This window comes from Rattus rattus, chromosome 17 (assembly GCF_011064425.1).
Source record: "Rattus rattus isolate New Zealand chromosome 17, Rrattus_CSIRO_v1, whole genome shotgun sequence".
Taxonomy (NCBI): domain Eukaryota; kingdom Metazoa; phylum Chordata; class Mammalia; order Rodentia; family Muridae; genus Rattus; species Rattus rattus.
The window spans coordinates 20,127,687-20,152,076 of record NC_046170.1 but is presented as its reverse complement, the minus strand read 5'-3'; the positions used below and the strand labels follow the sequence as shown (position 1 = coordinate 20,152,076).

The following is a 24,390-nucleotide window of genomic DNA, read 5'->3' as shown; positions in this document are numbered from 1 at the left end:
CTCCCCTTCTTTCCAATTAAGTTGGTGAAAATGTAACTTTAGTATTTTACAGGACAGGGTAAAGGTGTCTCATCTAGGTAATGTCTATATTATAAAAAATAAAATAAAAAATATAAATATGTAACAAAAACCCAGAGCCTATTGTTACACACAATGTACTTAGAAGCAGAGTGCATTCAGGAAGATTGCCCTTTCAGATAGGTTGCTCTGATTTAATCAAAAAACCTTTGAAAACCATCTTGAGATTAGTAATCAGATTGCTCTGTCAAATAAAAAGGTAAGCGTTCAACAGTCTGTAATCAGATATATGGACAGAAATGAAGATACAATCTTACATCTAGATGTTTGTTCAGAAATTCACCAAGGAGTTTGGAAGCATGCTCTCTCATTATAGACCTTTAATATAAAAATACCCCCACCACATTGCACAATAACATTTTAAAACCCTACGAAGGTTGACTTTAGTAATCACAGACAGAAATTTCCCGAAACGTAAAAGAATATCTTCTGATGCCATAAGAAACTCTGTGATCAATTTGCAGTGGAACTTCTGTGCAAAGAACACGCCAGAGAGTAGATATTAAAAACAAAACAAAACACCCTTCTGTTATACAACCTTGAGTCTGGGGCTGTGAGTGCATGTGAAAAAAACGTGCCAACATACATGCTGAGACCTGAACATTTCTGGAGATTGCTTTTAAATTACCGAAAGGAAATGAAGTCGCAGGAGTGTGTAGCGGAAGGACAGTCTCTCTTTTTTCATGACAAGATCGGAATGCCCACCGGAAAGATAGACTCAAACCGTCCCAGAAACTATACGATGTAACTTGTGAGATCCAGCAAGTAAGACGTCACGTCAATGATCTGGTCAAGAATACCTGCCCTGGTCACTCTGCGCATGCTCCTGTCCGCTCGTTCACACTGAGGGCCGAGATAGCCCTTTTTACAGAGGCACTTGTTTGGTCTGACACAGACACCTCCGTGACGACAAGGTGGCTCACATTTGGCTGCAAGAAAGAAAACAACATGGTCTACTTAATCTGAACGTCGAGCGCCGCCATGTCTTGTGGTCAAGAATTTGATGGATAAGAAAAGGTAGGAAAAGAAGGTGGGAGACGGTCACAAAACGATCCGACAGAGAAATATGCATGTGGGAAAAACTGTTTCCAGACACAAAGTATTCTAAGGGCAGGGACCGAGCTAAACATCTGGATGTCGGCAGGCCGAGAAGCAGAGATCATGAGAAACTGTCTCTGATTTGCAGAACTGACTCTAACACCCTTTCAGCTCCTGCTTCATGAGGCGTTTTTAACCCACAGCCAATTGCATTCCTATAAGGGAGGAGCACACAGGAGAGAGGCTGGCCCTGAGTAAGGGGTCCCTGACCAGAGCAGGTTCAGGACACTGAAAGAGGCCAGTTTGGGATTGGAGCTGCATAAGCTATCTAGTATCTGGTCTCCCTGGGGTCCCCACTTCCCTATGCTTTTAGGGGGTGCACCAAACACATTGCTCTCGGATTATGCCTGAAAGCCCATTCTGGGCCGAGTGCAAGAGACTGGCAGACGCTGTTCTGAGCAATGCTCTTTGGGGCCATTTTACAACAGGAAGATCTTTACCGAACCATTTTCACCACTACCATCTAGGAAAAGAATGTGAAGATTTACTGCTAAAATGAGACAGATGTAGAATTTGGATTATTCTCTAGTTGTCGCCTATTGATGAGTCTGAGGGTTGAGTCACCACAGACACAATCGAAACCTCTGAATACATGTCTTTGTGCTTTAAGGAACCAGAATCGCTTTTTTTGTTTGTTTGTTTTGTTTTGTTTTGTTTTCAGATAACTGTACTCGAAACTCCTAGTTCCGGGACTGACCCATGGAAATGAAAGTATGAGAAAAAAGTGAAAAGCATTTTCTCCTTCAAATTTCTGGAAGATGTATGAACCATCTGGGCGTATAAGTAAAGTCCTTCATTGAAAACATCCAGATTAATTTCACAAAGGGATTTTTTTAGTTGAAAAATGTTTAATCAGGAGAAAATTTTAATTGAGAAGATTTTATTGAGATAAAACAAGCTAACCAAAGAATGTTTCTGATTGTGATTATTATCTATTAAGACATGTTAGAGCACCTCAGAACTTAAAACAACTTGTCCACCCTCAGTTTGAGCATATTGTCCTAAGAAGGCATTCAGAAAGTATGCTTTCATCGACATTTGTTTGAGGGGACATAGAAGTTAGGCAAGGGCAAAGAACCCAACAGAGTGGATGCTCTATGAGACAGACAAGGAGGTAAGAGGAATATATATTGCCACACACCAGAGAAGCAGGGGGATAATAGGTATGTGATTAGTATTACATTTGTACATTGATTAATTTGGGGCTCAATTGACCAAAAGGGAGATGGAATGGGTCAATTGTGTGCATGTTTTTATTCTAAATAAATACCTAGATTCTTCTGAGTTATGGCTATGTATCGCTCACCTATGTTTGTAGCGCTCGTCTTAGTCAGATGTTAGCAACAATATTAAATAGCAGAAATAATTTAAGCTTAAAATATGTGCTGTCTACATGACCTTTAAGTATCGACTGTCTATAAGGCAGTGTGCAAGCTAGACAAGCCATGATTATATTTTTGAAACAAATATATTTTAAAAATAAGAAGCAGTATTTATGAGCTGAGAACAATATTAAACATTAATTTGGAGTTTGAAGTTTCGTCAGCAGGGCGTACTTTAATGTGTGAGACAGTAGAAATGAAAACCACTTCTCACGAGCCCATGCTACACTCATTGTGGGATTTCTATTTTAAGCGCAATCTTAAACTCCTCAAGTTTTTAAATTTACCCATTTTTTCTTAAACTTCACACTAATTAGAATTTAACATGGCACAAAGTTGAGGGCATCCCACATGAAGGGCTAGAATGACCTCAACGGACCACCCCCGCTGCCTCTCAGAAGCTGCACACCTTCATGATGGCTCACAAGGGAGAGGCGCGGAAAAGGAAGGTCTCGTGATACGTGTCTAGATCATTGTGTTCCCCTTTGATTTAGCAGCACCCATGGAAAAGCCCTGCTGCTAGTGGGCCACAGCAAAATGCAAGCAGTCAAGCCAGAGAGAGCATTTATGGGGTGTCTGGAAAATGCTAGCACTTGGCCAGGGGCTTGGCAAACACTGAGTCTTTGGCTGGTGTGACTGCTCCAAATACAGGGCAGTGGTGTGCTGCTCTCTTTTTTAAAGGATCCAGTCATTTAGGGATCGTTTATGCCTGTGATTAACTTAGATATGTGAACAGTCACCATTAAGACAGGAAAGATTCTATTTATAATATCAGAAAGAGACATTGCAGTACAGTGCTAGCCGCTGGCACGTTAGATGACTCTACAAACAGGAAATGATAAGTTCCTAAGTGCCCACAGGCCGTTCTCAATCTTCTGGATGGGAACACAGATACTAACCAATTCTGCAGAAGTCTCCCTCCCAGCCAGGACTGCAGCAGCACTTGCCCGTGGGGGTGTAGTAGCCGTTCCGACAGAGCCGGGAAATATCTGAGGTCAGTGTCTGGGCAGGTTGAACTGTGACTCTGCATTCCTCAGGCATCAAAGGTCTGCATCCCAAAACAAGAGTTGACATTGCACATCAGCCAGAAAGTCGGATGGGATAAAACTCAGTGCCCTCACAACGTACACAGAATGTCTGTTACTTCCGAAAGAGATCTTTAAGTGACACAGTCAACTTACAACTTCAGAACAGAAAATTACGCTTGGTAACGCAAGACACCTTATTAGCATCAAGATTCCTCATAAAACTCTCATCATGAGATAATAATGCGACCCTTTTGTATTTGGTAGCTAGGACATCCAGAAACTGTAATTTTAAATAATTCAAAATGTTTTTTTATGGTATGTGTGTGTGTGCACGCACATGTGTGTGTGAGGAGTGTGCACATGTCATGATCCATTTGTGTGGGCCAGAAATCAACCCTGTGGAGCCAGTTCCTTCCTCTTACCTTTCCATGGGTTCTGAGGATGGAAGTCAGGCCATTAGGCCTGTTCATCCTCACATTGTAATCTTAAAAACAGAAGGGCACACACTTTGAAGCTTCCTTCTGCTCCAGCTCCATAAAACCTTTTTGGGATGAACCCTGGGAGTTCCTCTTGTTTGGGGGCTCACTGTAATATCACGGGGCTGGTGACGTCACAATGAACGCGTGGTGACTAACAAGCAGGAGAAGGAATCCCTTCCGCTCTGATCCCTTCTCTTTCCCCCTGTCTCTCTGTAATGGTTACTGGCATCACACCCAGGCCCTTGAACAAATTAGATGCATGTTCTGCTGCTGAGTTACATGGCTGCCCTTTCTGCTAACCACCCGACAACGTGCATTTGGAGGCAGAGTTTCCTCTACACACACACACACACACACACACACACACACACACACACACACACACACACACACAGACTCTCTCTCTCTCTCTCACACACACACACACACACACAGAGATATACACAGTCCCTATCTCTCTCTCTCTCTCTCTCTCTCACACACACACACACACACACACACACACAGACACACACACACACACACAGATATACACACACTCTCTCTCTCTCTCTCTCTCTCTCTCTCTCTCACACACACACACACACACAGTCCCTATCTCTCTCTCTCTCTCTCTCTCTCTCTCTCTCTCTCTCTCACACACACACACACACACACACAGAGATATATACACAGTCCCTATCTCTCTCTCTCTCTCTCTCTCTCTCTCTCTCTCTCTCTCTCTCTCTCACACACACACACACACTCTCACTCACACTCTCAGACATACACACAGACACACTCTCTCTCACTCTCTCTCTCTCTCTCTCACACACAAACACACACACACTTTTTATTATACACACGCACCCCCCCCACACACACACACACGAGGCAGGGTTTCTCTATCTCTCTGTCTCTCTTGCCTTTCAGGGAAGGGTTCAGGCTGGCCTTATGTTTGTTTTGTAAACCAGGTGGGTCTTGAACTAGAAATCCTCTTACTTTAGCCTCTCATACTGGGATTACAGGGCTGTGCCACTACATATAATAATTTTCCACTTCATCCCCCTTGAAAGGCATCCTAATATGCATATGCAAATGAACGTTTATGCTACCAAATAAAAATTTAAACTGCACATATAGGAGAGATTTTATCACTATATAATAATTTAATTAGCTCCCGTTATGAAGAGGAAAATGCTAATAACAGCAAGCACAGAAATGTCATTTGCAGTGTGAAAGTCCGTGCATTTTGTATTAACTGCTCTACAGCTGCTGTCGTTTGTAGAGGAAACTAAACCATCAGAGGTTCCTATGATTCTTCTGCTCTTCTAATGGTGTCATCTAAACAGTATCAAGCTGGCACCATGGGTCCAAATGTTCATGACCGAGACGTTAGGGAAAAGTATGCAGTTTCCTATCTTCACTGGTCTCGGTGTTGCCATATTGTGAGAAGGACAATTTGTAAAGCATGCAAACAAATGTTGTTATGTGCTCCCAAAGTCAAGGCTAATACAAACCTAAATTATAGGTCTTTACTAAATAATCAAAATTAAGCTTTTGAAAAGTCCTCCTCTTCTCCACCTCCTCTCCTCCTCCCTCTTCCCTTCTTCTTCCTCTTCTTCCTCCTCCTCTCCCTCCCCTCTTTCTTCCTCCTCCTCTTCCTCCCTCTTTCTCTTCCTCTTCCTCCTCCTCTTCTCCTCTTCTTCCTTCTCTTCCTCTCCCCTCTTCCTCCTCCTCCTCCTCCTCCTCCTCCTCCTCCTCCTCCTCCTCCTCCTCCTCTTCCTCCTCCTCCTCCTCCTCCTCCTCCTCCTCCTCCTCCTCTTCCTCCTCCTCCTCTTCTCTTCCTCCTCCTCCTCTCCCTCCTCCTTCTCTTCTCTCCCTCCTCCTCTCCCTCCTCTTTCTTTCCTTCCTCCTCCTCTCCCTCCTCTTTCTTCTCTTCCTCCTCCTTCTCTTGCATTTGTTTTTCAGAACACAGTTTCTGTGTGTAGGCTTGGTTGTCCTGGCACTCATTCTGTAGATCAATTGGCCTCAAACTCAACGTCTTCCTGCCTCTGCTTCCTGAGTGCTGGATGAAAGATGCGTGCCATTTGCTGGTGAGACTTAAGTTCGACCTTTTCTACACTCTCCAGAATCATGTGTTAAAATCTCAAACATTAAAGATGTATAGGAACTTCTGTATATCTCTTCATCATTAAAAGTCTTACCTTAATTTAAAAACGCTGTTTTTTGCAAGTAATGTTGCAATTCTGAAGACTTAAACCTTAGAGCTATTCAACTGCTCATTTACAGTTGGATATAGTCGATCTTTGTGAGAGATTCTCCCTAAGGCATTCCATGGCCTGAGTCCATTTCCCCTCAGACATGTTCTCCAAGGGAGTCTTACTGAGCACAACACACACACACACACACACACACACACACACACACACACACACACACACACACACTACAAGCACTAAACTCTCCTCAAAGCCACAGAGACATACTTGTCTCCTTTTCCCTAGTTCTGGGATTAAAAACGTGTACCACTACATCTCACCAAATTGATATACTTTTATGTCATAAACGTGAAACTGCTGCATTTTTATTGCCTAACAGTCCTACTTATAATATAGTTAAATTTATTTGTGAGAGATGTGTTTTATGTTAGCTGCAATATTAGAAAGTACACCAAAGGCTGAAATGTCAAGACCAACAGGTCCTAAGGTCATAGAATTGTTTCCTCATCCAGAGAAGAGGTAAAGTCATTGTACTTAAATTCATTTTTTCTAGGAATGTGTTTAATAAAGTACGTTTGACAAAGATGTTTGGTGAAGCCAAGCATTCTTCTGTACTTGATGTTTGCTATGGAGAGCCATTTTTTCCCCTTGGCACGATCTTTGCTATGAAGACAGCCTCCTTTTGGGTAAGATAAACAGGATCCTTTACATGGACTCAAGAGGGGAGAGGGGCAAGGCAGTACACTAAACTTCATTGCTACAGGTCCATTGCATTGAAACAGACCATCTTAACACACAAATGCTACCTACCTACAACTAGTGACAGCTAAGCAAAAATTGAGAGTACAGATTCATTGTAGTTTAACTAATTTTTACACATATTTTCATTGTGCTAGAAAATTGTGTTTTTTGTATAATCTAATTAGAATCATTCGAATAGCTTTGCTCTTTTATACAATCATTTTTTTTAAAGCCTCTGGACTCTGAGCTCTATTGAATGGAATCAGAAGTAACTTTCAAAATAGAAAACATAGCCAAAAGGGTGTTTGAGTTTGCAATAAAGAATATACTGAGTGTATGTGTTGACAGCTATCCCCACAGCCTTTAAGCTTAATTTGAATCAGAGAAACATATTTCCTCATCTCCTCACATGACAAATAATGGAATACTGAGGGACTATCACAGAAATTGCCTAATATTTTTTAATACATAATGTATTGTTTCCAGAAAGTTAAGACATTTTCTTAGAAACCCACTCTGGCTGGCTTCGTGTAGTGGTATAAAGGTTTGGACACTTTGCAATGAAGAGGGACAGTGGGAAGTGTGGGTTATTTATAACACACATTGTCTTTATTGACTTCCTGTGAATAGAAAAGGCCAGCAGAGATTCTCTTGGGGTAGTGGGATTCTTGGTGGTTTTAATTTCATGCATTTAATTTAGTGAATGAACCAATAAATTAATAGATGAGACATCTCCTGTCAGCTTGTGTTGAAACACTGTAGTGTTTCCTGTCCTTCTGAATGAGTAGTGTTGACATTTATCTATTTTTTATTTCATCAGAAAAAAAGCTCATTTTTCATTTTTTTCTGAGGAATATACATTGCAAATTTATTTTATTATAAAATGAGTTACAGATCTTAAATACTACTTATTCATGAACGTCTGACTTGTTGGAGGTTTAGCAGCTGGGATCATTCTATGGCTTCTTCCTGAAGGGAAGGTTGATGTAAGAACGGTCTACTCTGTTACCCTCAGTCATGAAAAAGTGTCTCCTTACTATGGTCATATTCATAAACCTATCCCTCCTCCATTGTTTTCCCATTCTCAGAAGTTAAGAGAAACCAATTGTTTAAACTTTGTTACTCAAAGTCTAGTCTTAGAGGGAGGGCAACCAGAAGGATGATGGATATAGTCAGATCTAATGATTCAAAGAGTTCTCCATTGGAGGCCATTTCCTAACCAGGAGCAACAAATGTGGCCACTGATTAATGTGCTCCGGACCTTCCGAGTACGGAAAGCATTGCCATCTTGTAACTGGGTGGAGTCTGTCTTCAGCGGTCAAGGCAGCTGTCTTTTTATGCCATAGTAGCTGATGCTATGACTTCACGGATTCCTTGACTGTTGATACCTGTAGTCGACTTTTGCCACTCACTGCTTTTGAAGGCAGTCTCTACTCTATTTCTGGAGGGCTGGGAGGAAGATCATCTTATAATGGTAGATTTGACTTTGTATAAGTCAAAGCAGAGAAATGATCCCTGGTCACGCAGTACTCTGTTACCATACAAAATTCCTATTTTCCCCAAGGTCTTTCTTATAATTGTCTTTAGTCTGGTTAATCTGTGTAACATTTTTCTTGTACATGGTACTCATGAGGATGGAATTGAAGAATGCCAGGGATTGACAGCAACGCTGTGTGACGATTTATGGGCACTTTGTAACAAAATTGTAAGCTGAATTTAACCACTAACCAATCCAGTTGGGCTGGGAAGACCCTACCCATCGGGAACATGAGAATATTCCAGACTCTCTTCCTGTGTGTCCATGAAACAGGCATCTAACTGAGATGTGGTGTGGTGTGGAAAGGAAGGGACCTTTTCAAAACTGCTCTCCTCTTTGAAGCCTAACAAGACACCAAATGCTTTTTTGGGGCACTGAAGCTACTCCACGTTCCTGCTGGTAGTTCCTGAGTAACTGAGACGTGTGTGCTCCAAGGGAAGAGCAGAGTTCAACTCAAGAAAGACTGTAATTTTCTACAGTTCATATTCTACACTGTACCATCACATGTTTTTATTTGTACTGTGTTTCCTAAAGTTATTATTTAGGATAGATAGTGTCAATGTTCTATGTTATTTCTAAAAAGTACCTAGAAACTTCTGTTCTGAAACATGTTGAACAAAACAGATCTGGGCAGTCTTCTCTGTCTGTGTTCATCCTGAGGGTTTCTGGGATCTAATCTGCTGACCTGACATGCTCACTGATGAGGCCCTGACACCTAGTAATGTGATGACGGTTCAGTCATCCACCCAATCTGAAAATGTCTAAGATGGTGTGTGAATCTCTCACACCAAAATGGATTGACTCGAATCGATCTCTATTTCCATGGGAAAGTCAGCAGGTAAAAATGATGAGATTTCTTAATGGAGGCAAAGCAGTCAAAGCTGAATGTTAACGTGCTGGATGTGAAAAAAAAAGTTAATTCAAAGTTTCATAGTCTTGAAAAAAAAATATCCCCAAGGCATTTTGTATTGATTAGTGCTTCAGCCCAACCAGACTTTCCCCATCTTCGGCATCTTGTAGTGTTGTAATAAGTGTGTAGGAGGCCTAAGTGCCAGCCACAGATTTATCACAGGACTGGTTATTGGAAGATAGTTCTGGAAATCCTTGAAACAGCACAACTGTAGCTAGAAGCTAGCTGTCCCAGGGAGACTGGGAACACAAAATCAGAATGTGGTAGAAGTAAAACTCTGAAACTCGGGGTTGGGGATTTAGTTCAGTGGTAGAGCACTTGCCTAGCAAGCGCAAGGCCCTGGGTTCAGTCCCCAGCTCCGAGAAAAAAAAAAAAAAAGAAAAAAGAAAAAACTCCGAAACTCAGGAGGAAGGTGAGGAACCCAGATTTAATTTTCAATTGATCATTCAGATGATGTCCAGTGATATAATAAAAAGTAAAAATGCAATAAAAATAAAAATACAAGAAAAATGTAAGACCTTCTGGAGGCTTAACACTATTAGATTTGAGCACTGAGTCAGAGGGAACTGGTGGGTGAAGGGAAGACACATGACTTTTAAAAATGCCACTAAGAATCTTGGATTCTTAATAAATAAACCTAATTTTGAAGAACAAATTTTTCATTTATGTTCTCCATTTTATATATTTGTAAATAAATGGCATTTGTAGGTGGCAATTCAATCAAAATTTTAGGTTAGCCTATAGAGTTATCATAGGGGCGAATGGTCTAGCATTCTAAATTGATAAATTAGGAAGGCTATAATTGAATAAAACAGACAATTTCTTTGAATGTTACAGTTATATGTCACATTTATAGGAAATAGGGAATACATATAAATATTTAAAATATTTGGTATGTAGGCTAATGTTAACTAACTTGACTTAATCATTGAGCATTCACATAATTATAAAAAGAAATGTGTTATCCCTACAGTTCTCTCTGCCTTTTGTTTTTAGTGATCTAAAAATGTTAGTGGAAAATTCCAGAAATGAACCGGAAATGCTTTAAAACATGTCATCATAGTATATCGCTATAACTTTACCATTAATCGCTGCCGTGACTCTCTCTGTACTAATTTATAAGCTAAGCTTTATCATGGGTGTGCATTGGGGTAAACCACACAGAGGGTTGTATCTACAGTTGAAGATACACAGTGGAGTTCTTAGAACAAATCCCCGAGGGTAAGGCTTGGGGGGATGGGCTGTGCACTGTAAACATCCACGGTTCGTGTTGGTCAATTAATTCTATCTTAACAGATCTAGGAGAAACCATTTAGATTCATCGCGATGGGATACAAAATCAGTAGAAGGTTTAAGAAGGGAAGAAACAGAATTAGGTTAGCATTTTATAAAACAAATTTGACATCATTTTGAAAAAAGGCATGATTATTTTCAAAAGTATAACACAAAAAGTATTTAAGAGAAATTGGTGACAGTTTCTCATATATTTTGTGAGACTTTGTTTTAAAGTAGGTAAAGGTTCCAGCACTGCTGCGGGTGTTACACAGGACTAAGTATGCCTGTAGATACATAAATACACACGAAGGCAAACCTTGCTAAGGAATGAGGAAATTCTAGTTATATCAAAGTCATTTCAACAAATTATGTACCCACAGTCAGCTTCATTAGAAGTTTTTTAACTTTGTCTGTTTTTAAAAATAAAACATCTAGAATTTCAGATGATCTGTAGCAACCAGGAAAGATTCGTTAGCTAAAAAGGACTTATTTAAGAGCTACACACGAAATGAAGTTTTCTCGGCAATGAGAACAGGCAAGGAGATACGAGTACACACATTTTTGGTTATTGGATATACATAATAAAAATAATAGCAAAAATGCTTCCTTGTCTCTCGGAGTTCAAATTGACCGTGCTGGATGGATTTTTATAGGGCATATACTTGTTCATGACCCCTAGTGTTCAGAAATTCGGTCCTGTTGGAGAGCTAGTCCCTTGTGGAGCCTGTACCCCTGTTAATAGCTCCAAGGTCAATGGAGCCGCTAAACAGTTTGCATTACTGTCAGGGTGGCCGTGAAAACACCACCTGCTGCAAGGGGACTTGGCAGCTGGGTCAACAGGCACTGTGGGAAGTTATCAACCTAGGGGGCCACGTGCATGAAACTTTGACTGATGAACTGGGGCTCCACTGACTTATTGGATGAGAGTTACTCTATTATGTATAAGTTTCTTCAGAGTGACAGAGCCGCCTGTGGGCTCCATACACAAAGGACCGGTTTGCCCTTTTGAAGTGATTTTTTTCCCCCTAAAACCAATATTTTAGCATCCTGCACAATGAAGAGTAGGGTGAAGTGATTTAAGAAGAAAACAAATCAAGCCAAGTGGCTCCTCTAGGGAGTGGGGAGGCAGCAGACACTGTAGGTTTGGATACTGGTCACAGAGGAGCTTGGGGACACAGCGTTTCTGAAGAGCGAGCTTTCAAGCTTGGAATTTGCGTTGTTAATTTATAGACCTCTTAAAGGAAAGGGCCAGTGTCTTGGTTGGAGAAGGGGTAAGCGAGGTGTTGAAATACAAGAAGATTGGGTTTAGAGAAGGCAAAGCAAGGACTGAGGAATAGCTTTGCTTTTCACATTCCTGGAGAATTAACCCTGGGAACATCTCACAGTCTGAACAAAGGCATTTTGGTTTAAGTTCATCTGAAACAAAATTGACACCGTCTTGTGCTCTGTAGAGATAAAGTTTGGAAGTCACATAACTGTGTTAGAACTTTTAAATTTCCACCACTGCCAGGGAGCATTCGATCCTGATCCTTTTAAATTTGTTCATTCGTTCATTCCTGCCACAGTCCCTATTTGGAGCTGAACAGCTTTTTGGACCTTTGTAGGGTGGGACTTGAACTCAGGTATCATGATTGTGTTTTAAGTGCTTTTGCCTGCCGACCCAGTTCACACACACCCCTTAAACATTTGATTAGTTCTGGAAAGGGTTAGCAAAGAGTGAACACGTAAGAAATGACTTGACTGTCTGAAAGTAGGTGGTAGGAGCTTTGTCACGCTACACAGACACCTGCAGCCTAATTTTGGAAGGGAGAGAAACTGAAAGGTTGAGACAGCACCTGAAAATAATTATGGAAATGCAAAGAATGCGGCCCAACAAGTCTAGAGATTAGAATACACTTTAATTATATTATTCAACTCACTTCAGAGTCCCATGCAGTTAAGAGGCAAGAGACAATAATCCACTTGAAGTTTCTGATGGATCGAGGGGCACAGCACCCTAATAATGCGTGTGACGTTTAATTTCAAGGAAGGTAAGACTCAACATCATTGGGTAAAATGAGAGTCACTGCCCAAATCCTGTGCCCAGTACATCTATATCTGTCCCCTGGAACCTCCAAGGGTAGATCCCAGGGCGCACTGAATTGAGTACTACAGAGTCTGGGAACCCAACACTGACTGACATCATTCTCGAGTCCAATGTGAGAGGCAACTTTCCCAACTCTGCTGATGTCCTTGAAGTGCGTTTAGTGTTTTGGCATAAGACAGATTCTTTCCTGATCTGTCTCCCCAGGGGGCTGGTTTTCCCTAAATTACTTGGGAAACCTGACCATATCTCATGTTTAAATTTTCCTTGTGGATGATGAGCAGTGGGAGAGGGGAAGGGGAAGAAAGAAGGGTAATGACAGCGAGAGAGCAGCAGACAAATATGTGTGTAGGAAATGTACAATAAACCCTGTTATTTTATACATTCGATTAAAAGTTGATTAATTAAAATTTAATGACCTTTACTTCTAAAAGGCCTTCTTCTGAGGGAGCCGTTCCACTGTGAATAATTTAAGACTTATGCAAATGATTTTGCAATTTACAGCTTTAAACCTAACCTCATGTGCTTTTGCTAAATTTGATTAAGAGTTACTACATTTTATCTCTAAGTTCATTTAGTGTGCGCATGTGTAGAAAAATGTAACACAAATACTATGGTAAATGCATTACTTCTATGATACCTTACATAGAAATAGATGACATTGCAATTAGTAGTATTCTCTTCCAGGGTCATAGATCAACTGACATATGAAAGTAATTTTTAAAATATCATAACAAATCTAGGGGATTCTGTAATCAAACAGCAATGGATTAACTATTCAATTTGAGTTAGATTTTTGAAATAACAAGAAATGCCCATATATGCATGCATATGAATCGTTACATTTGATGATGCTTTTTTTTCCTTCAGTTTTAGAAAATACTTCTACTCTGCTTGACCTCTTGAGCATGCCCATGCTAGTGATTAACTTGTGTGCCCCCAAACCATTCTGCCTGTGCAGAGGCATCAGCTCATATAGAACGCTAGCCCCTCTTGGGAAAAACATTGCCATACTAATCTCTGGCCTTCACATCCAAACCGTCAGAGGCTCCCAACAAGTGTTTATAAAAACAGAAGCTTTCTTACACCCAGTTTAATTTAGAACACGCTGATGCCTCTGTAGGAGGATGGGACTTTGGGATTCTATTACTCCCCCCCACCTCTGCAAAGCAAACACAGAGCCTAACCCCGGCCCCACACATGACATGAGTCACCAGAAGGCAGGCCTTCAGGTATGTCACTCTGAGACCACCCTACTAGAGGGGGCCCTAAGATCACAAAGCCAAGGTCACCCATGGCAACCCTGATAATTAGATTCTAATAATAGATCGAAGGTGTGAAACTCACCTCTACTCGCCAACAGACTAAACAATCCAGATCAAGAGAGATTTGAAGGGGAGGGGATTCGTTTCCCTATTGTGGGGAAGCCTCAAAAGCTCACCAGCCTTGACAACATAATGACACAACAGTGACCATTTTGAAACTAATTGCCCGAGGTCCGGATGAACCCCTGGGCCCTCTCTGCAGGCCATTAAAAGATCAGTTCTGAGCTCACATTGGTTTAGCTTGTGTCTGGGTACTGGTTTCGGCACCCCCTGAGTGTCTGTCTGTAGTCTTGCATCTTTGTTTTCCTTGGAGGACACTGATTTCATGCTACAGAGGAAAGCCGTCACTACAACTACATGCATACAAGTGTGTCTCTTCCTGCGATGTGAAGTGAGGGCATGTTCTCCGTGAGCAAGGGACAGAGACCACTTCTCACCGAGTCTCCTCTGTGTAGCACAGTGGCCAATGCTAACCTGTATTTTTCTCAGGAAAAAAAAAATTTTATAGAAAAGGCAGTCTGTCCAGTTATGAATCCACGGCTTTTTTAGGAAAACACACAACTGACAATTTACGAATAGTAATTTAAGAGTTGAACAGCACCGGGCTGGAGAGATGGCTCAGTGGTTAGAGCACTGACTGCTCTTCCAGAGGATTCGGGTTCAGTTCCCAGCAACCACGTGGAAGCTTACAATTGTCTGTAATTCCAAGATCTGACACTCTTACGGAGATACATGCAGGCAAAATGCTAATGCACATAAAATAAAAATAAATAAATGATTTTTAAAAAAGAATTGAACAATGTCAATGCCTTTGGCTAACCTTTCCTATCACTAGAATTGGTTCTCTTGAGAGAAACTTTAACGAAGTTTGACATGGCGTTGGTGGATAATGAGTCCTGGTTAGTTCAGCACTTACTGGTTGTACCTATAAAAATGATTAGGTCCGATATGAACAGCATCCATGTGGCAGCGTGTAATTTTAGCAGCTTCCGATAGTTCAGTTCTCATATCAGAAAAATGATTTAGAATGACAGCAGAACTGTATATGCTGACAGTGAGATGGGTAGATGGAGCGGGAACAGCAGCAGAAAACACGCACACATGCACATGCAGTAAGCATGTATTTGTATATGCATGCTCACATGTATGTAGTGTGTGTGTGTGTGTGTGTGCATGTGTAGGGAGGTCAGATGTTAACCCTGAGTATCTTCCTTGATCCTTTCCCATTTCATTTAGTGAGACAGGGTCATTTGCTGACCTGGGAGCTCACCCGTTTGACTATCTGTCCAGGCATCCCGCCTGGGTATCCCCTATCTGCCTCCCAGATGTTGAGTTGTGCAGTCACCACGTCCACTCCACATTTACGTGTGTTCCGGGAGATCTGAACGCGTTCCCTCCTTCTTTCAAGACAACATTTTGTTTACTAAGCCATCAAAATATGTGCTATAAAGAACAAAAACATTCAAATCTTCCTTTTGCTGAACCAAACAACAAAATAACCCTCTACTTTCCATTTGCTTGGTTAGAGCCATAGTCGTCATGCGTGTTAGAAGAACAGCATGCGATGTGGCTCAGATGGTCACGGTTAATATAACTTAGCTCACTCAGCTTGCAAAAAATAATCACATGAAGGAGGCACTGTATGCTAGAACATTCCCCGTTTTCTCGAAATTAAAGGTTTTATTGCTTTTCTAATACAAGAGCTGAGGCCATTGCCTGCCATGCTAGGTCCTTTCCTGACTTTTAACTGGGAATGTTGACTCCACAAGTCCAGCCAGAGGTTAAGAAGGACATGAATGAGCTTTCCAAGTCTTTCCGTTTCCTGGGAAGGGCATTATGTTCACCCCAGCTCACTGCAAACCGTGCTTCTTCTATAACACCTTTGAGTGACCGAAAGCAACTGGAGAATGGACATTGAACGGATTCAAGAGGAAAAAGAAATCTTACCTTTTTGGGTCTATGATCTTGTAGAGTTTTCCATTGTGAGTCTGGGTCATACTCTTACTGCTTGATAGAATGTAAACCTCTCCTGTTGAAAGAGAAATAATGCAGAGTGAATTCATAGCATGACATCATAGCAAAGCAGCTATCGTGGCTCTGCACCCATCCTCAGGAAGACCTGATGCCTACGGGCTGTGGCAGCGGCTTGTAATACACCTCTCTGGACCCAAGACACAGCTTCCTCCCTGGGATCCCCATCTCTGCTTCTGGTCTGTGTTTATTCAAACCTCAGTGATTCTTTACAAGAGTGAAATGATATGTTACCTCAACTGGGATCTTCCTGCTTTCTCATGAAGCTGCCTAGATAAACCTCTCCCTTTGTCCATTCCTCCTTCTTCCTCCTCTCCATTCCCTTACCCTTCCTCTTCTATCTTCTTCCTTTCCCTTCTTTCCCTTCCTGGTGATGCCCAGAAAGCAAACCCAGAGCCCTGTATTCTAACCAAGCACTGTGCCACCGATCAATGCCCATCCCTAGCCCTAGCTCTCAAAATCAAAGTCTGCCAATGACGTTAAAATTACAGTATAGAGCTTATGAACTAGAAAAGTGTATCCTTTTGATTCCCTTGAGTAGGGTACAAGAACATCAAAGAAAAAAATTCAGTATAAAATATTTTCCATCTGGAGCAAGAACAGACAAATCTCTTTCCTAAGTGTCTCATATAGGTCCTGTGCATGTTTCTGAGAGAGTTGCCTGAGTCCTTTATTAATCTAAACAAATGGCATGTGACTATTTCTTTTGATTACCCCATTTTAATGTATAAACAGAATCGACCTGGGCTTTCATTACAGAGAGAATATTCTAACTTAGGAAAGAAACATATTCTTTCCTTTTTATGCCTTAAAATGTATTTCTGGGGCTGCAGGATCCTAGTCCTCATGGTTTGTTAGGGTGTGGTTAAGAAAAATGCCACAAAAGCTATACTGAACTCTGTCATTTAAATCAATGGACAGTACACAATTTCACTTTGTAATTAATCACGTCCCGATTTCAACTCCCTTTGTTCATTAGGCTCTGAGCATGTTTTCTAAAGGAAGGAAGTTTTCTTTTAGCTCATGGTTTTGGGACTGCAATAGGTGTTAGCCTGGCTCTTTTACTTGGAGTGGTCATCATGGCAGGAAAGTATAGCAAAGAAGCCCTGTTGCCTTACAGCAGCCAGCAAGCAGAGATAGAGAGAAAAACAAGCTTCTGATACTCCCTTTACAAACACCGAGTTTGCAGTTGGAGAGATGGCTCTGAGGGTGAGGGCATTTGTTGCTCTTGCAGAGGATCTGGGTTCCTCAGGCACCAAGCACACACTTGATGTGCACAATACATACAGACAAAACATCACACATACAAAATAAATCTATTTTTAAAGGTCACCAACTTCCCTCAACTGAGGCTCACCTGCTAAAGGGGTCACCACCTCCCAATGGCACCATGGCCTGGTGATGAAGCTTTGACAAACATAGGCTCCATACATTGATAAACGTGGCCCAAATACTGTCACATGGATAGCCAATGCGGTAATTTCTGCTCTATTGGCAAAGGTCTCTACCACTCAGATTATTTTGCACACTTATTATTCTCAAATCATCAAAGTAAGTAAACAGTGGAGAGGGTAAGTAAGCTTCTGATTCCGCCCTTTGAAAATGTATTAAAGGGAGGTGGGCAAGTGACAGAATAAAAGAGTCACCTTAGGACAGGAACAGTTGCATAGAGGACAAAAGGATCATCATGGAACATACTGAATATATCAGTAGTTATCAAAAGACTCTCCCTTTGGAACTTAATTTTCCCCTCATTTCTGCTTCTTTTTGTTTGTCCGTTGTTTTGTTTTCACTTTTTATGTAAGATCCAAAATATAAGCACGGTATAAAGACCCTTTGCAGAAAGGTTACTGGGAAAGAAGGTTTAAGTTCACCATGTTGGGACTCTGGGAAGTTGCTTTTGCCATGCATACATTCTCAACAAGTGGAAGAGGAAACCGTGAGTCTATAGGGCAGAACAAAGTGTTCCAAGCAAGGGGTGAACCTAGACCTCCATGGGCAGTAGACACGATACCTAATTCATCTTCTCCAAATCCCAAGATGTGACCCGAAAAGTAGCCTTGACAGGAGCCGCTGGCACCCAGACAGAGTGGCTTTTCTTGCCATTGCTTGGTCACTGGGCTTTGCTGGAGGGTTAAGAAATTCCTATGACAAAACACACCACAAAACCCACAATGAGAATACACGTCGCCTTACAGGGTGCTCTAAGGTGTTTTAGAGTAGACGTTGAAATGAGGAATTGTCACACTAAAGACATCACTTCCCAAGGGAGAGGGAATGTGCTCTGTGGTGTGCAGGACCACTACGAAAGGACCAGATGAGGATTAGGGACTCGAGGATAAGAGTTGGTTCAGAGGGGGCACTGAAAAAAATTCAAGAAAGAGGGAGCCCCTCAACACCTACTCTGAGAGGATACTTCCCAGGCAGGTCTCAGCTGCAGCTTGTGCTCCATGGGAAGGGCTGGGTACATGCAGGGCTGAGTCCCTGCATTTGCAGAAGCCGAGCATATCAGGGCTCCTCTTGCCTGAGTGTCAATAGCTCAGGAAGGGACCTCTCAGCATGGGTTTCATCAGCTCCTTACATCCCCCACCGCAAGACCTTAAAAATTTAGACTAAATTTTTATCCAGTAATACCTACTTATCCAGACATATTGCACTGTGAGCTCAAGATTCTGAGGGTTTGACATTACCAGAATTCATAGTCTTGCAGAGCAATAAAAAAAAAAAAAACAAAACAAACAGCTTTTACACTTTCTTTAAAACAAGTTTGGGAGTTAGGGTGAGGATAATGGGAAAAGTCAGAGGACTTCATTGCCTTTAAACATCATCCTTGTTGAAAAGAGTCTCTTTGGAAGCATCTCCTCAATTAACCTTCCAGATGTGAGGAGACACCATGAAGTAACAATATTTGTGTGTCCAAGGTCTGGCTCTGGGAACGGACACTTGGATCATTTCTGGTAGTGTGCCTAACAATAGACGTGCCATTTGATCTACAGACTTGTGACAATGGACATGTCATTTGGTTATAGACCTTTGGTATTAGGAAACACACCCATTGCGATCTCCGAACACGTAGCTTCCGTACAATCTTTCAGACTGGCAGCCTCTGTAAACGAATCCACCAACCAAAGGGCCGTTACTGAATGGCTTGAATTCTAGAAGAGATTGCTCGCTTTCTGGAAAAAAAATAGGATTAGAGCAAATGAAGCATTTCCAGAAGTAAATGTGATATAGACCAAGTAGTGGGTATTGTAATAACAATTGCATATTGTGTTCTGTAAAGCAAGACAGGGATCCACTGATGAGAATAACGAAACTGTCTTAATGGCATTCAAGTGTAAGCTTTAAGAAGCGAAAGCGCTCACTAGGCCTTGCCATTTCAACTGTCAGGATATACCGAGATTCCAACACAATTCCAATCCAAATATTTTGAAATCATTGTTATTTACTGTAGAAGCAAAATACTTTAAAACTTGAGTTTTGAACACTAAATGTCTGTTAAGAAACGGTTCTGCTTACTTTTAGCAATCAAACCAGATCTGTCAAATCATGAAATGTTTAAAAAGTTTTAAAGGTTCACACTTTACTTGAAGTAAAGCATAGCACATAAAAGGTCTTTAAACCCACATTTACTATATTCTCAAAAACACTGTCTCTTCAGAGAATACCCTTGCTTGAGCCATGTTAATGGGTTTGCCCATAACTACAGACCTACAAGGAGAACAGTGTCTGCTCCAGGAGTTCCTTCCACCTCCAAGTGACAAATTCACCTGATGGTTACTTCTCTTGCATTTAATGTCAAGTAAGTCCCAATCAACAAGCGGTACCTTACGTAAGAACCTTTGTACAGCACAATCATTTTGAAGTCCCTGTTCTTCCCACATGATTATGATAAAGCTTAAAGAAGACAAGTTTTAAATACCCAGCACTAGGACAGACAATGTAATGGAATGACTAAGGTCAGGAATACTAGAATCCGGCTGCTCCAATTTAAACTTTTACTATTCGGATCTGTGTGCTAACTAACCTGTCTTTACCTCAGACTCCCCTCTGTACAATGTGGCTCATGCTAGGGCTGTCACCTAGAGTGGGTCTCTGAATGTCTTCACGGTGGGAGCTGCGTCAACTTTGGATGTGTTTCAAAATGCGTAAATGTAAGTTTGTTAATACCTAAATGGTTTTCTCTGGACGTTCATTTGATTAGTAGAATTTAATTAATTCTTTAGATATAATGAAAATCCATTGAATTAGTTAGTGGCTTAAATTTTTTTTTGTCCAAATCACATTATTCTTTGGTTTGGCTTTTATAAGGTGTACACACACACACACACACATACACACACACACACACAGACACACACACAGACACACACATACACATACACATAGACACACAGAGACACACACAGACACACAGACACACACACAGACACATACACATACACACACAGACACACAAACATACACACAGACACACCAACATACACACAGACACACACAGAGAGAGAGAGAGAGAGAGAGAGAGAGAGAGAGAGAGAGAGAGAGAGAGGAGAGAGAGAGAGAAGAGAGGAAAAAGTGGGAAAACAAAGTAACCAAATACCAGCCCAGTGGCCTCATTCCTAGTGCTAGGATAAATAGCCCTGTTGAATGGGTCAATAGAAGGAACAATCGATTTAATAATCTCAATCTACTATGCTCTCTAAATCATAATAATGCTTAATACACTGTGGCCTTCAACAGGGAGTATTACTACAGCTTTGAAAAATACCGAGTGTTTTGGATTTCATTATCCAACTTTTTGTTTTTAAGTTCTCTGCAAATACTCCAGTAATCGTGTTATTAAACATAATGTTTAAACATTTTATTCCCATGACTTGTTTTTACAAGTCAATTACGTTGTTTTCTCTAAGAGAAATCCATTTTAAAATTGTTTTTATTAGAAACATTATTTTCCTAATTGCCGAGACTTGCATGTTGAGTGTTCAGAAACTTCTTACCTTTAAGGTTATTTCTCTGTAGAAAATGTTGAGACAAGTTCTATATCACAGTGAATAAAGGGAGATTCCTCACCTTGGGTCTTAGAAGAGCAAAATAAGGCCACTGACTTTTGGGAGCATTAAACTATTTGAACCTACAGAGAACCATTCAATCTTTGGGGAAGATAATTAGGCGGAGGGACCCTCGGGGCACAGAGGAGTCCTTGAACCTTTAAAAATGGAGAGATTTACTCACTGGCCTCTGCCAGGCCAATGCTTGTGTGTTTTCGCCATGCTCATTATGCAAACTCTTTTTTCTCTAGTTAATATGCTAAAACCAATCTTTACCTAAAGCAAAGCAGCCACGTATGTCTCACTCACCGTAATCTCTCCCTTTTATTATCTGTAGGATTCTGGCCGACGATCTGTTCTTCCCATTGGAGTCTGAGCAAAGTATTGTTAAATTGATGTTTATATCAGTGGGATGTCGATCCACGGCACATCTGCATAATAAAGAGGCAGATACTCATTAATTCCTCCCAGGGTCTCTTCCTGACAACGAAAGGAATACGCAACCAGCCTGCGAGCAATTTAGTTTGGATATTCTTGAAACCACTGAAGGAAACATCCTGACAAGCTTGTTTACTCTATCGAAGCTAATGACCTCGGGAGTGTGTTTCTTAACTCTTCTGGCTATCTTTCTTCTAAAGAATGTTCTCACTATCTTAGGGACCTTTGTTACCTTGTTGGTAAGGATTACCTCATGCATAACGCATTGGCAGACTTTAGAAATATGAATCAATGCTACCATCAACTCATCTGTGCCTCGTGGCATATGTAATATGTTAGTATTAGAAATAGTGTGTTTCTTACATGGAAGACTTGCTTTAAAAAGTTACATACATCTATTTAGTGTGTGTGTGTGTGTGTGTGTGTGTGTGTGTGTGTGTGCCATAGCATATTGTGCAGAGGTCAGAGGACAATCTATGTAAGTCAGTTTTCTTCTTTCTCTTTGGCAAGTGCCTTTCCTCACTAAGACGTCTCGACAGTCACTGAATGATTATACTTTAGTTCTAAGGGTTTCACTTGTTCCAGTCCAGGAACAACGACACAGTTGCCCTGCGTATGTGTGGAGGTCTGTCTCCTCTGCCCTGTCCTCACGTTCTGCATACCTAATGCGGAGATCACACTCTCCCTGTGATTCTAACTGAACTCCACAAGGGTCAAGGATCACTGTGTTCCTGATACCTTGTCTAGGTCTAGGAGGCCACAATAGTCCCTGAATGTTTAAGTGAAAAAGAGGCTAGGATTGGAAGAAGAATGAAAACTAGTGAAATGTCTGAACTCCTCAAAAATGTATCAACAACAACAACAACAACATAACCCAATCAACCAAACAAAATTAAACCAAAACCCAGTGTTCTTGACATTTTGAGACCATGTAGTCTTTGTTGTTAGGGGTGAGGGGTTACCATTCTGTGAATTATGGGATTCTTGGCAATCTCCTTGGCCATCGGATGACAGTAGTGTTACCCTGCCCTTAGCCCCTCATCCCAGTTGTGAAATCTAAAAATCTTTCTACACATTGTCTACAAATGTTCCCTGGAGGCAAAAAACATTCCATCGAGCATTGTTTCTGAGCTAACAAAATACATTAACTACTTATAAACCAAACCACTGGGCTATAAAATAAATTAAAAATGTTTAAAAAATTGAGAGCAGGGGCTTCAGAGACAAAGGGTCACATAGCAATTATTATAACAAAACAACACAACAATGGAGCGCTCCAAAGAGCACAGTCATGATGAAGGAGCAGGAAATGGGACAGTTCTACAGTGACAGAGCCTCCACTGTCCTCTCTGACAGTGACAACTTCAGTACAGTAACTGGCAGGTCTGGAGACACGGGCATGTTGTGACTTAATGAGGAACTTTGTCTCCACAGGGTGAGAGGATTTCTTATACTACCTTTCCCCCTTTGGTTTTTGTAAGATAGAGAATCTATGACAAAAAGAAGTTTGGCTTGTTTTCAACAAGAAGCAGCTCATGTCTTCCTGGAGTTGCCTGGGGGCTGTGAGTGCCACACCGTCCTCTGACTCTTAGCTTCTCGTGTGCAAAGGGAGCCAGATAATGAGACTAATCAGCCGAGGCTATGGTGACGGACACCTGTCGCAGTTCATTTGTCTAAAGGCAAAGCAGAATGCACAACCCCAAGCATGGCTGCCCGTGTCTATCAGGGATTCTTGGAGAGGACTGGTGTGCCGATGCTGTCTCATTAGCTGCTCTCTGAAAAAAACCAATCTACTGGGGAAGATGGTAAGTGGGGTGGCGGGAGGGACTAAGATAATGTGCGCACCGGGCTTGCACCACTAATCCTTTTAACTTGTGGTCACATTCACTGTGAACTTATTAATTAGCCTTGGAACTAAAAAGGAAGACGGCGGGCTGGGAGATGGATCTGTAGGAAGAACACTTCTTGTGCAAACAGGGGGACCTGAGTTTGATTCTTCATTGACCTATGAAAGTCAGACATAATGCAGTCTGTAACCCAGTATTGGGGTCTGTTGAGGGGGGTAAGAAATAGGTCGGAGCTTTCTGACCAGCCACCCTCACTGAAATATCTGGCTTCAGGTTTAGTGAGACATCTGTCTAAAGAAATGGAGGGAAAGAGAAAGCTGGATGATAAGGGGGCGGGGGCATCTGACCTACTCCTTTACTCTGCCCTCCACATGTGTAAGTCTGGGCATTCATACACACCACACACACAAATAAAACATAAATATGCCGTGAAGGTGCTGTACGGGCAGCTACCTCAGAGTATCCAAGAGTAGTGCTTCCTAGCTTAGCCCCACACGACAAGGAGCTTAATGACAGATTCATTTACAGCCAAAAGTGTTTTTAGTTCCTTTTCTCGTCATTAAGTCTCTCTCTCTGCCTGAGATTCTCTGGGTAGGAAACAGAATACAAACAGAATTTTCTTCAGGCCTCAGTTGCCAGAGGAGGCAGGGCTCCATGGCACAGGCATCTTGCCACAAACAGGGTCTGGAAAGGGCCTCATCCTGTGTTTTTGCGCTGAGGCTTGGACCCCCAGGAAGGTCGCAAGAAAGCTCTGGCGGGAGGGTGGTGACTCAGGCCGCTCCACTTCAAAGTGCTGCTTGGTGGCGTCTGTGCGTTCTGAGCTATGGAAATGGAATGTGACAGTTTCCTCCACATCCTGATCCCACCTTGAGTATTCCCTGCTGAACAG

At 41.6% G+C, this 24,390-nt stretch overlaps 1 protein-coding gene across 1 annotated transcript in view; it reads right to left on the bottom strand.

Annotated features, from left to right (window-relative positions):
* Positions 1-381: 381 nt before the first annotated feature.
* Hhip (hedgehog interacting protein) overlaps positions 382-24,390 on the bottom strand; it is an 89,544-nt gene continuing 65,535 nt past the window's right edge. The window contains exons 8-13 of the mRNA XM_032888061.1: positions 21,526-21,647; positions 19,221-19,344; positions 18,183-18,313; positions 16,085-16,166; positions 3,458-3,606; positions 382-1,007 (exon numbers count right to left, since the gene is read on the bottom strand). Of these exons, the coding sequence (XP_032743952.1) occupies positions 814-1,007; positions 3,458-3,606; positions 16,085-16,166; positions 18,183-18,313; positions 19,221-19,344; positions 21,526-21,647 (802 nt within the window). The 3' untranslated portion in view covers positions 382-813. The remainder of the gene's footprint in view (positions 1,008-3,457; positions 3,607-16,084; positions 16,167-18,182; positions 18,314-19,220; positions 19,345-21,525; positions 21,648-24,390) is intronic.